At 44.1% G+C, this 13,719-nt stretch overlaps 1 protein-coding gene across 2 annotated transcripts in view; it reads left to right on the top strand.

Annotated features, from left to right (window-relative positions):
* The first annotated feature begins 1,683 nt into the window (after positions 1-1,683).
* The window catches only part of Arpc2 (actin related protein 2/3 complex subunit 2), a 29,916-nt gene continuing 17,880 nt past the window's right edge, over positions 1,684-13,719 (top strand). Inside the window, exons 1-4 of one of the 2 annotated variants that reach the window (XM_034498459.2) lie at positions 1,684-1,858; positions 2,065-2,146; positions 10,547-10,581; positions 12,336-12,448. In XM_034498459.2, the coding sequence (XP_034354350.1) occupies positions 2,073-2,146; positions 10,547-10,581; positions 12,336-12,448 (222 nt within the window). In that variant the 5' untranslated portion in view covers positions 1,684-1,858; positions 2,065-2,072. The remainder of the gene's footprint in view (positions 1,859-2,064; positions 2,147-10,546; positions 10,582-12,335; positions 12,449-13,719) is intronic. The other variant, XM_076931680.1, reaches the window with a different exon arrangement.

The following is a 13,719-nucleotide window of genomic DNA, read 5'->3' as shown; positions in this document are numbered from 1 at the left end:
TGGAAGAAGAGGCCCAATGTCCAAAAGCTGTCCTCCAGCCCCCACTCAACCACCATGATGCACACATACTCTAGTAACAATGAATCTTAGAGATACATTTGATTTTTTTTCTTTTTTTCTATTCTAAATACTTATTCATTTGCTTTGAGACAAGAGACAAGGTGTCACCGTGCAGCTCTGGAACTTGCTGTGTAGAACAGACTGGCCTGGAGCACACAGAGATCTGCCTGCCTCCACCTCCTGAGTGCTGGGATTAAAAGTATGCCCCACCACAAGCAGCAAAAAGGATTTTTAAAGACAACTAAAATGAAGTAAGAGAGGCATATTGGTGTGTACTTAGAATCCCAGCACTTGGGGGGCATCAATACAAGTTTAAGGTTAGCCAGAGCAAGCCCCTCTTTCAGAAATCTGAAACAAACAAGACCAGGAGGTGGCTTAGCAAGTTATGCCTGCTGTTAAGTCTGTTGACCTGAGTTCAACTTTCAGAATCCATGTGTTGGAAAGAGAATAGAACTGACTCCCAAAAGTTGTCCTCTGGCCCGGGGCTTCATGCCTGCATAGGCAAGTGCTCTGCCAACTGAGCCACATCTCCAGGCCCAAACTTAGCTCACCTGGAAATATCAAGAAACAAAACCATGCTGAAACATTTTTTTTTTTTTAAAAATTGTTTTTAGTCATGGTGGTTTATATTTGTAGTTACAAAAAAGGGGGGGGAGAAGAAAATAGAGGAATATTGTCTGGATCTTGATGCTAGGACTAGATTTTGTTCTTTTTGTTAAAAATATTTTAGTTTGATGTATATGAATGTTTTGTTTGCATGTTCGTTTGTGCACCTTGTACATGCCTGGTGTTCTTGGAGGTCAGAAGGCATCAGATCCTCTACAGTTATGGATGGTTGTCCCAAGTCCTCTTCAAGGGCAAGTACTCTTAATCACTAAGCTACCTGTTCATTTAAAACAAATATTCCCAATACCAACCCGGAAAAACAATTTCATTGCATGAAGAAGAGGCTTAATTAAAAGTGTTCCTGGAAGAGAGAAAAATGGAAACATGGTACCCAAGCAGAAAGAACAAGTTGAGCACAGAGATAAATTCTAACTCTAGCAGAGTTACTGGACCATGAGGATCACCTGAGGCGGCACTCAAGCAAAGGAATAAAGGTATGACAGGAATCCCGGAAGGCCCATCTGCATTCCTGTTAACTTTCTTGTCTACTCATTCCTTTCCTTAATTGCCCAGTAACAGAGTGTAGTAAGTTGATAATTTATTGTGTTTCCTTTATCAGACCATAAGCTTTAGGAGGCAAGTCCTCACCTATTGCATTAATCACTGTATCCCCTGGAAAGGAGAGACGCCCACTAAACAGTCGCTGGCAAAGAAAAGGCACGACGGTGCTGCAGATAGCCCTAAGTACGGAAGGAGCAAAGAGCACCCACAAGTTGGAAGCAAGGACTTCCCCCAAAAGAAGCTTCTTAAGAGGCCTCTGGAATAATACCGGAAGGGTGGAATCGGGCCTCTGGAATATTCGGGGAAAAGGGCAGGTGGATTGCAAGGACAACGGAGAATGACAGGTGAGCGTTGGACTCTACTGGTCAGGAGAGGCGGGGCGGCGTGTCGCACATGCGCACGCACGCCCTCTGCCTGCCTCCTTACCGGGACGCGCTTGCGGGCGTGTGCACGCGCGAGGTCGAAGCGGAAATGGCGCCGCGGGGCCGCGCGTCGGGGCGGCGAGCGGAAGTGGGTGTGAGAGCGGAAGTGGCCGGCTGGAGCCGGGGGCTGGGCGGGGACCGGGATCGTCGGTAAGGCGGCGGCGGAGGCGGCGGCGGCTCGGCAGGCGGGTTGAAGCTTCGGGGGCCAGGTCGGTCGGGTGGTGGCTGCCTCTCCAGGCAGCGCGTGCCGGGCCAGCGCGTGTGTCCGCCTCTCCCCACCCCGCTCCCCGTCCCCTTCTCCCCTCACCTACCGCACCCAGCCCCCCTCGTTAGGGGCAGCGGGGCCGCTCCCTCGGTCCTACCTTCGCTTGCCCACCCTCACCGCCCTTGTTTCTCCTTCCCCTGTCCGGGGCAGCCGCCGCCATGATCTTGCTAGAGGTGAACAACCGCATCATCGAGGAGACGCTCGCGCTCAAGTTCGAGAACGCGGCCGCCGGGTAAGCGCACGTCCGGAGGAGGCCGAGTTGACCCTAGCTAAATCCCGGGTGGCGTCCAGCTCCCCAGCCCTAGAGGGGAGAGATCGGAGACCCGGCGCGGCTTTCAGGGTTCCCCTGGCAGGATGGACGTGGGAAGCCACGGGGCGCGGTGAGCCGAGGGCCTGAGATGCGTGGGGAGAGGCTGAGACAGGGATGCGGAAGCAGCGAGAGGATAGGAGCAAGGCGTGCCAGAGAACAGGAGACCTGTGGGACGTGAGGGCAGTCGAGGCCAGAAGTCACGTCCGAGAGCCTGCTGTCCTAAGGGGGAAAGAGAGGGGCCTCTGTATTTTCCGTCATTGTTCCGAACCCAGAGAGACCCTTTTGGGGAAGCTGGATTGAATGGAGTTTACAGGAATTCCCAGGGCGAGGTGGGAAGAACATGAAGGCCCAGATCGCCACCGGCATTCTGCTTCCCCACCCCCATCTCTCCCCCCCAGGAAAAGCAGTAGGCAAGACTGAAAGCAGACCCAGGCTGCTGGGGGGGAGGGGGGGACTCTAACCTACTGTGAGAGAATCTGGCCATTTTGTTATATGTTCCTTAGGCAAAGCCAACAGTTTTCCATCCACACACTCCTCAGCTCTCTATTGGTTTGTGTCTTAAATTCTTATCCAAGACCCCTGGTCTTTGATTTCTTCTGTAGTAGTGCCGGCTGGGTTAATAGCTGCTTCTGCTCCCAGAATCTGTAAAATTCTTAAGATAACCATTTCTAACATCAGCATCTTAATATATGGGACGTATTTCAAGCCTTCTCTGTCAAACACAAAAAAGCAGACTCCTTCCTTAAAGCTGCCTTGCCTCTCTAATGTATTTAAAACTGGAGCAGAGGGATTGGGTTTTAGGCTCTAATTTATGGTGGCCTGTGGTCATTCGTTTGCCTCATTTCCTCATTGGTGAGGACGGGGCTTCACATTTTGGTTTCACAGTTAGGAAATAAGTGGAGGCTGTTTTGTGTGAACTAGGAACTAGAAATAGGAAAGTGCTGGTAAATACACAGAAGGAAAAGGATTGGGAGAAGGGAAATTCATTCATTCTCCCCTTTAGTTCTAAGCATTTGTAATGAACTTGTGGTTCACAGACATTGAAAGCATGAATCCACTACTTACATAGAATATATGGTCTGTTCTGTCTCTTTTGTAAGGTTACAGATTTTATCTGCAAAACCCAATAGGACATTTCTTGAATTGGTGCACTCAGTGAACATGCCGTCTCCTGCCCTGGACTGCAGTTGAGTGCATGTGAACCTCACTTTCTTCTGCCTGCAGCTGCTCATACAGCTTCTTTGCATTTTGAGTTTTGGAGTTAGTCAACACTGTAGGTGATGGGGTGTGTACTTCTTTTTTTAATTGGTGTAGCACAAAGGAGGAAGTTAAAATAACTTCTGCATTTTCACAACTGATCTTAATACATACATTCTCAAGTCTTGACTAGCAAAGAATGAGTCCTGGGTGGTTATAAGCTGATCTACAAGATAAATGGCTGTGTGTGTTCAGGTAGAGGCATGCCTTTAAATGGAGGACACTTTCACATTTATATATTAATAACTTGATTCTAAAATGTGACCCATTATTCAGAACCTTATGTAGCCCTTTTCCTTTTAGAAAACTCTCCTTAAAGTTCTGTTGGTTGTGTATGCCTGTAGTCCAAGTACACTCGGCTATAACCCCAGCTTTCAGGAGCTCATATGAAACAGGAGGAACAAAAGTTCTAGGCCCTAGTGAGACCTTGTATGGGGGGGGGGGAGGAGGGAGAGAGAGAGAGAGAAAAAAAAGCCAGCTCAAACTAGGTGTGATGTGATTGTAATCTCAGTGTTTGGAAGCAGGAGGATCAGGAGAGCAAGGCCAGCCTGGCCTACCCTGTTGCAAATAAAAAGCTTACTCTTTCAGAAAGATTAAAATGGGGTTCTTATTTTGAAGGGCATAAGTTAGAATTTCTTTTGGGGGGTTAAGGATGCTCACTGTAGTCAGGCTTATGTCTGAGGAGGTAGTATGTTTTGTCTTATTCTAACTCATCCTTGGGATATATGACTTAACAAATACACTCAAAACATTGTGTTTAAAAATACTTTGAAAATCTTTGAGAAGAAACTATGGAGGGCAGGGGTTTCCTGAGATTGCCTGTTCCTGCAGGGTGTGGTGGCCCTCCTATAATCCTAGCACTAGGGAAACAGGCAGAAGGGTCAACACAGGTTCTAGTCCTGCCAAGGATATATAGTGAGACTCTGTCCTGAAAGAAAAGAAAAGCTTACCTCTAAGCAAATATGTTTCCAGGTCTGCCCTTTAAGACGAGGTAGCACTGAAGGGGTTAAGGAGGCCATGCCTATACCCCCCACACACACCCCCCCAGTGAGGATGGCTAGTGTGCTCATAAACCATTGATGAGTCTTATCAGAGCTCAATACCGGGCAGCAGCTGAAAGGATAGGGGCCCTTTCGAAGAGAGCCTGTTAGCAAAGTTAGTGAGGAACTGATGGAGAAGCTATATTGGGAGACAATAACGAGCTTGAAGAAAAGTGGTAGCCCGGAGAGACCCTGGAGAATGAAAGGCCGTGCAGGGTGGAAACCTGGGAGAGCTCAGCTCCACACTGTTCTTTTGCACTTCTCAGAACAGATTAATCAGGAAAATTCTGTTCATGGTAGCCTTTGCCAGAGTGATGTTTGTTTTGCAGTGTCCTTTGCCATAGCCACTCACTATATGTGGCTCATTATTTAAATAAAAAGATGAAGTAAAACTAAAATTTGTTTCCAAATGTTGGAAACAAATAGCTATTTGGATTTCTAGGCTCTACTGCCACTTGGAGCTAGTGACTACTGTGTTTGCACAGTGTACAGCCTGTTATTGTAGACAGTTCTGTTGGACGGTGCTGTTCTGCCTACTGACAATGAAAGTGAGGTAGTTTCCTCTGGGGAGAGTGTTCAGTACTGCGGACCTTGCACATGCTGGGCAAGCACTCCCCTGGGCAAGCACTCCCCTGCACTGCTTCCCAGCGTTCTTCAAAGTCTTTTTAGCTAGTGTGTATTCCAGAATGATGCTATTGGCCTTCCTTTTCTTTGTTTTACTTTATCCTTTTTATTTTTAATGGTCCCTTTGGTTATCTTGCTGGATCTTTTTGCCTGTCACATCAGACTGAGAGTTTAAACTTGTATTTGGGTGAGACTTCTGTGAAACAAACTCTTTAAGAATACAATTGGTCACAATCATTTTTAATTTAAAGGCAATTTTAACAAAGCTTCCCGTCCTTTCCTGCCATACTCCTGAGAAGTGGCTTATTGGCTCTGTCTGTGTCTTCATAGAGGGATGCAGTAAAGTAACTCCTGTCAGATGACACAGTCTCCACACTATGACTAATTCAAAAGGTACACCCAACACTGTAAATAGTGTCCTGCATGAGTCTTATCAACAGCACTGCCTTTTCATTTGGAAATTCTTGCCCAGACCATAGTTAAAGCAGAAGTAATTTGGAAATTTAATTGATTTCTTTTGTTACTACATACACACCAAGAATCTTTTATTCTCAGAAGCAGGGCCTGTCAACTTTGCAGTTAGACAGTCCAGAACTGAGGAAATGCTGTTAGATGCGAGCTGCTGTTGATTTTAAGAGCCTTCTGGCTCTCCACACAGCTTGTGCATATTGTGGGAGCTGTGGTTCTGTGAGGGGGAGAGCTCAGTAAGCAAGCAGCACTGAGTGGGGTGGGCGAGGACTGTGGGAGGAGAAATTTGAGAAAGGAATACATTAAATCTTGTAGATACCTTGTTCTCATTCCCAAATATGCCACATATGTCCTCAGAGAGACAGACTGGCCTGAAGAGATTCAGAATTAGGACATTGTTTAAGCCTATAGATGTAATGGGATGTACTGTCTGATTGTTAAGAGCTAGTTGTTCTTTTTACAGGGTGTTGTGAGTGACACATTGCTACCTGTCCTCTGACCTATTTGCATTGTCTTTGGGGAAGGAGTCTCTAAAGCTAAACTGAGGGCTAGGACTATCATTTCAACCATTTTTGTTTCCTCAGAATATGTGTGTGTGTGTGTGTGTGTGTGTGTGTGTGTGTTTTCTGCTCAGTAAATATTACCTTGAAGAAATAATTGCGACCAAATAAAAGAATCTTGGTTATTTTTAAAAGCTTATCTACCCCTCCCTGTGTGTGTGTGTGTGTGTGTGTGTGTGTGTGTGTGTGTGTGAGAGAGAGAGAGAGAGAGAGAGAGAGAGAGAGAGAGAGAGAGAGAGAGAAGGCAAGAGCCAGAGTGTACATGCAGAGGCCAGAGAAGAAATGTTGGGTGTCCTACTGTATTGCTGTCTCATTCCTTTGAAACTGGGTCTCTTATTGGACTCGGAATTAATTAGTCTGGCAGTCAGCAAGGCCCAGTCATCCTCCTGTCTCAGCCTCTGTAGCACTGAGGTTATAGACTTTTTCTGTGGATCCTGGGGATTCTAAGTCAGATCCTCATGCTTGCCCAGTCTGTGTTCTTCCCACTGAGCCATCTGCCCTGGAACTGTGTAGCCCAGGCTGGCTTCACACTTATGGTGCTCCTTCTGCCTCAACTTCCTGTACACCTTTCCACGCCCAGCTTGTAACTACTTTTCTAAGACTGTATGTCAGCTTTTATTTTCTTGTTCTTTTAAGAGGTGACTTAGTGCCGGGCAGTGGTGGCGCACGCCTTTAATCCCAGCACTTGGGAAGCAGAGTCAGGTGGATATTTCTGAGTTCGAGGCCAGCCTGGTCTACAGAGTGAGTTCCAGGACAGCCAGGACTACACAGAGAAACCCTGTCTCGAAAAACCAAAAACAAAGAAAGGACCATCTTTTACTTAATATGATTTTTTTTTTCCTCTAGGCTTTACTCAGAAAGAATGATTGGAACTTTGTAGAGGACTTAAAGAAAGTAATCAAAAATCTTCAGTGAGCACAACAGAACAATTTCTCTAATTCAGGATTACAGACAGTATGAGCTACCATGTGAGTGCTAGGCGCTCAAGTCTTCTACAAGAGCAGCTAATGCTCTTAACTGCTGAGCCATCTCTTCTACCTCCTTTTAAGAGATTTTAAGAATATCTCTTAAAAGTCAGATGTGAAATCTCGTGTCTGTCATCCCAGCACTTGGGAGGCTGAGGCAAGCTGATCTCTGAGATCAAGGCCAGCTTTGTCTACAGAGTTCGAGGACAGCCTAGACTACACAGAGGAAACCCTGCCTAAGCTTGTAATGACAAGCTCCTGACTCTGCCTGGCAAGTTTTGGGATCACGGTTGTGCACTGCCATGCTTAGCTGATGTGCTTTGTCACCTCATATGGAGGTAATATGTGGGTTTTATGGAGAAGAAAACTAAGGCAGAGAGAGGCTAACTGGCTTCCAGCTATCACTTAGCTAATCCTTGACAGCCAAGACTTGACCCGAGGCGGTCAGACTGAGTCTGTGCATTCAGGCAGCAGCTGAGTAGGGTGGTGCTTGGTTGTGATTCTAGCACTTGGGAGGTCTGGGCAGGAAAATCAGACACCCAGGTCCTCCTCAGCTACACATTGAGTTTGAGGCTAGTGGGCTACATCAGACTCTGTCTCAAAAATGAAAATAAATCTGTGTTGGGGGTTGTATGGCACCCTAGCACTTGGAAGGCAGAGGCAGGGATTGAACTTGAGTCCTTGGGCTTGGTAGCAATGCCTTTACTCAGTGAGCTTCTTTCATCTGAAGCTTGAGCAGATGGTAAGACAGTAAATGCTTCATCTTTTTAGTCTATTAACTGGACCTTTCTATTACTGTGATTTTTTTTTTTTTTAAACCATAAAGCAGAGCAAGCTATCTGTGTAGTGTACCCCTGTAACCCAGCATGCAGAAGTGGAGGCAGAAGGGTCATTTGTAGCTCAAAACAAGCCTCAGCTACATCATAGGTTCGAAGCCAGCCTGCGCTGCATGAGATTCTGTCTCAAAAATAAGTTAATTAAAATACAGTAATAATGGAGGCAGAGGCATGCAGATCTCTGAGCTCACAGGCAGAGGAGATGGGAAGGACACCCCTGTTTTGGGGAGTAAGCAGTGATTGTTACAGTGTATACATGCAGCATTTTCCTTGTTGGGGCACAGCTTACAGATCTCCAGCTCCTAGATACGCTCAGTACCTTAGCAGTCTTTCTCCTCCAAAACTTTTGTGTAGCCTTGAAGAGTGACCTAAAATATTTATGACAATGGTTTGATGAATATTCCCAAGTCATATGGCAGGCCACGTGGAGTGGATCTTAATAGTGTTTCCCAGTGGAGATCCATGCTTGGGATGCTTCCTTGCTAGAGAGACTCAAACCTTCAGTGTTATGACTTAGAACATTAAGGTTCTTAAGTTGATTTTTCTCAGGTCTGTTGATGCAGTAGTAAGGCGGGGGACTCTCCTGGTTGAGTTTAAGCCTAAGGCTAGGGTTATTACACCCCTAATATCCCTCCTACCTACCCTTGTTAAGTCAGGCAGTATGCTCCTTGACTCTAGGACAGCCTATCAGGTCTACAAGAGTGTGTTTGCATGCTTCCTTTACCTGTCGAATCCTGTTAGTGTTTTATTTAAATGGACTTTTAAAGGTTATGTATACTTGTGTTTTTTAAAGGTAAGGGAAGTGTTACTGTTATTGCCTTTTGTTTCTTGGCTACAGTTTGAAAGCTCAGGAGCAATTCCAGCTTTCTCCTTTTTGGAAGGGGCATTCATTGTTGAGACAGGATCTGCCTCCTACTCAGCGTTGAGCCAAGAATGACTGAATTCTGATCCTCCTGTATCCACCTTCTACGTGATAACATATCGTTTAGCCATATCTCTTTTGTTGTTGTTTTGCTGAGACAGGGTCTCCCTGTGTAGCCCCAACTACCCTGTAACTCACTATGGAGACCAGGTTGCCTCTGCTTCCCAAATGGTGAGAATATGGACATGAGCTTGCCTTGTCCACATGGGTGGCTTTGAAAAAGCAGGGTAAACTTGATGTTTCCTATAAGTGTTTTTTTTTTCCTCTAACATATACTTAATAAAAGTTAGGTTATTTAAGGGATATCATTTAACCTCAGTATCAGCTTTTAGCGTTCATAAGCTATATTAAATATTCCATTATTTCCCAGCAGAGGTAGAGGTCTCTTGGTTCCTTTCATACTCAAGGGCTGGAGAGATGAGCTCAGCAGTTAAGAGCACTTGCTGCTCTTACAGAGGAAATGAGTGCAGTTCCCAACAGCCTATAACTCCAGTTCCAGGAGCTCTGATGGCCTCTTCCCATAGATGGTGCACATGCCTTCATGTATAAATAAAGTATATTTTAAAAGAAAATTCCTACTTAAGAGGTCTTAAGAAATGGGGTAAAATGTGGAAGTGTGTATATCTTGTCTGTTAAATGTGAAACAAACTAGGATCATTTGAATTAACTGCTAGCAAGCTGCTAGAGGCAGTGTAGTTTTCTGACATTGAAGAGTGTAACAGCTTTTCACTGGGGGTTTAATTGAGTACAACATGTACCTGTTGCATATGAGAAGATGGTCTTCTAGGCCTGTTTTACTGTTGTATCTGTAGTAATGCAAGATTGATGGTATCATTTATATGCTCCCATTTTATAAATGAGATGAGGAAAGAGGGGGTAAGAAATCTTATTTGTCCCAGAGCATAAGCCTGCTGAAAAAGATGGGAAAACAGGGGCTTTGCCTGTGTTAAGTGAATCTCCTCCCTCCCCCCCCCCCCCCCGCGCCCCGTGTTAGCTTGTGCTGCGCTTCTGTGTAAGACCTGAGATATAACAAGAGGTAGAACCAAAGCAGGCTTGATGGAGAGTGGCAGGTGCTCTGAAGGTGTAAGGAAGAAGGGGAGGTGTATATAAAGGCCTAGAAATGATCTGTGGGATCTAGTACAGAACTTACTGAGCTGTAGATGGCTTAAATCACCCTTTCACCTTAAACAAAGCAAAGTCATTCTACATGACTATACTTAGCCATTTTTATGTCTGATATGTTACTTCCATAGGTATTATGCTGGGGAGCAGGGAGGCATTATCACAAGCTACTGGTCCTTTGTCTCATCTTCCACTTTGGGTCCATGAAAGAATGAATGTGGTTTTCTTCATTTGTTAGCCTTGCATTTAAATAAGATGCTTCAATTGCAGTAAAAATCAGGACCCTTTCAAAGTCCCCCTAAAAGCAAGCAATAGTACAATTATTTTTCCCTATTTACATGAGTTCTGTTTATGTATATTTGTGGACCAGGAGGTCAGAGTACAACCTGAGTCAGCTCTTCTTTGACCTTATGGAACATTGGGATCCAACTTGGGTCTGAGGTCATTAAGACTAGCTGGCAAGTGTCCTCACCATAAGCCATCTTATCCTAAAATTATCTTACTAAGGGCTTTTTTGTTGTTTTACAGAAACAAACCAGAAGCTGTAGAAGTGACATTTGCAGGTAAGTGTCTTTATCTAATCCCCTTTAAGAGAAGAATGAGATAAAAAGAAAAAAATACTTTAGTGTGGGTGTTTTGTCTGTGCTCCTTGTATGTGCCTGATGCCTGAGAAAGCCAGAAGAAAGCATCAGATCTCCTGGAATTAGAGATACCAAATGGCTGTGAGCTGCCATATAGGTGCTTGGAATTAAACCTGGGTCCTCTGGAAAAATACCCAGTTCTCTTAACCACTGAGCTAGCTCTGTTTCCCTGAAAAGAGTTTTGATTGTCAAGTCTTTCTTGAGGCCTTCGAGAATTAAATTTTATGTATGTATAACATTGCTAACTGACTTTGGAGTTCAGAAAACTATATAAAACTACCTTACATATTTTAGTGAGTGGGGACACTTGATATCTTAGGAATTTGGTTTTTGTTTTGTACAAAGAACTGTTTTTCTACTTTGGAAGTCTACAGAGTTATAACCTAGTAGGCATCATCTAAGTTTGCCTCCTAGGGGAGGCAAGGCCAACGATGTGGTGGAGCTTGTCTGTCAAATCAGAGAAATGGTGTTTCTTTCTGTTCCCTTTTGGCTGTTTATGGTGAGTGGTACGAGTCCTTTGTACCAGGACCCAGGAGATCAGGTTGGTTTACATGGAGAGTTCTGGGCTAGCTAGAGCCACATGGTGAAACTGTGTTTCATAAAACAAAAGGGAAAAAAAGAATTGTCTAGTCAAGTGTGAGCTTAGAGATTTTGCAGCTAAGTGTACAGAAAGGCAAGTGCTTAACTAGAGGATCTGAGAATATTTGTAGCTCTGAGGTGGGTGCCATCTGTGCATCTTCACCGCCTGCAGTGCCCAGTCCACATGAGTCTTGTGATTCCCATGCAAGGTGTCTGCATTCTGGCCCCCCAGTACCTAGCTCACTAATGCTGCAGGTGAGCTCAGCTCCTTTGTAGTGCAGGAAGAAAGAGCTGTAAGTGAGGCCTAGAGACTAAAGGAGACTTAAAGATAATCATCTGTCTTGTCTCAACCTTAGTTAGATCTTAATTCAAGTATTTTTATAAAGAATTATTTATTGTATGTATATGAGTGCACTGTTGCTGTCTTCAGACACACCAGAAGAGGACATCAGATACCATTACAGATGGTTGTGAGCCACCATGGTGTGGTTGCTAGGAATTGGACTCAGGACTTTGGAAGAGCAGTGGGATTTTTTTGTTTTTTGTTTGTTTGTTGTTTGGTTTTTTGAGATAATAGGTAATGGTTGAATTGCTTACCAAGTATGTGATATTAAAGTAGAATCTTTTGTTTGAATTTGAGCATGACTGATTGTGATTATGTTCATGTAATAATATATCTCCCAAAGATGCATCTTGATGTATATATGGATCAGATGGTATGTCTAGGATTTGCTTTGTAGGAAATGGAGTGAGCACATTCTGAAAAAGCCCCATGTACTAATCATCGTAATGCTGCATAAATGGATTTGTGTATAGCTTTCTTCCTCTTGGAAACATGTCACAATGAAATCCTTTTTTCTTTTTAACGTTACTTTAGTATAAACCATGGCTACACTAAAAATAGCTTTGTAGTTTTAAGAGAGACCAAAGAGGAGCCCATGGAGCAGTTTTTCGGTTGGGTTCCCATGAACTAAAAATAAACATCATTTTCCTTGGATCTCTCTTATCAGAGGTCTCCTGTGGCCAGCCTCTGGTAGGTACTGGGAGATTACCCCTGTTTCCACAGTGAGCAATCTTTTTTTTTGCTTTTCCCACAGATTTTGATGGCGTCCTCTATCATATTTCAAATCCTAATGGAGACAAAACAAAAGTGATGGTCAGTATTTCTTTGAAATTCTACAAGGAACTTCAGGCACATGGAGCTGATGAGGTAAGTTAAGTTCCACATTGTTTTCCTTGGGACTCTTGTTTTTGCTTTACCTTTTGTTGGCCCCTTGCCCTTCAATGAGGGCTGCATCACCCTTACAAACAGAGGCTGCTTTATACAGCTAACTGGGGGTTCCAAATTCCAGTCCCCATAAAAATGTTATCTAGAGAAGAGTTGGCTCTTTGCTTGCTTGGTTTTATCTTGGAACAATAATATTTCCTAAGTAAAGTTTAGAAGCTTTTTAAAAAAAGGACCTCAACATAGCTCAGGCTGGATGGATGGAAAGCCTGATTGTCTTCATCTTCCAAGTGCTAGGATTATAGGCATGTACCACCATACCCAACTCGGAATTTCATTCTTTTCAAATTATTTAGGTTAGACAGATTTTACAAAATAATGGAAATGAAACAGTCCTCCAGAAATAACAAAGAGATTTTTTTTCCCTTGACCAGTACAAAAATAGTTATGGTGACAATAAGACAGGTTCTGTTCCATATTTAGAGTCTTGTCAAGGTGGCTTGGAATTTGTGGCATATTCCACTTCATAATCTTGGTTTTCATTCCAAAAGTGAAGCATAAGTAACTGTCTTGTAAATATTTTTAAGTTAGTGTTCTTTAGAAGTGACCTTTCCACCTATCCTTATAGCTACCATAGGGAAGTGCAAAGGGCTGTCTAGGCCTTGTGCCTTGTGCCCTGGCTTTGGATAGCTAGAGCTGGAGGCTTGGTTCCTGTTGAACTGCAGTTGCTCTGGGGCGAGCCATTTATGGAAGAAAAAAAATGCTGTTACACCAGTAACAGCACATTGTGGTTGGGTCTCAAAGCAGGAAGTATGACTCAGTTCCTGAATCAGTTTTAACGAACTAGGCTCTCCTTAATCTGCTACGTGAAGATGCAACCATTTCTCTTTCTGAAAGTGGTAGCTTTTGAACAGCTTCAGCTTTCTGGCTTTGTATGAAGGAATATGATCTAGAGCTTTGTCAAGTTTTGCTCTAAATTCAGACTTGGACTTCTAAGATCTGTAGGGAGCGGAGCTCTTTTTTGTTCAGGTGCTTTTGATTTGTTGAAAGAAGAGAAGTAACAATTTGAGGTAATTTTATCAGAAGACAAGATGCAGATCTGCTGCAGCTTCTGACCCAACCTGACTTGGATTTATTAAGACTCATTCCATCCTGTGCTTGGCCTGCTAGTGGAACTCTGTAACACAGTGCAGTTTTCATAGCTCCCACAGAGGCCAAAGAGCCCAAGTGGGTGGAGGAAGTAACATTCCCAGTGT

This window comes from Arvicanthis niloticus, chromosome 3, assembly GCF_011762505.2.
Source record: "Arvicanthis niloticus isolate mArvNil1 chromosome 3, mArvNil1.pat.X, whole genome shotgun sequence".
Lineage (NCBI taxonomy): Eukaryota > Metazoa > Chordata > Mammalia > Rodentia > Muridae > Arvicanthis > Arvicanthis niloticus.
Note: the sequence above shows the minus strand (reverse complement) of the source record. Positions and strands in the feature narration are given on the sequence as shown.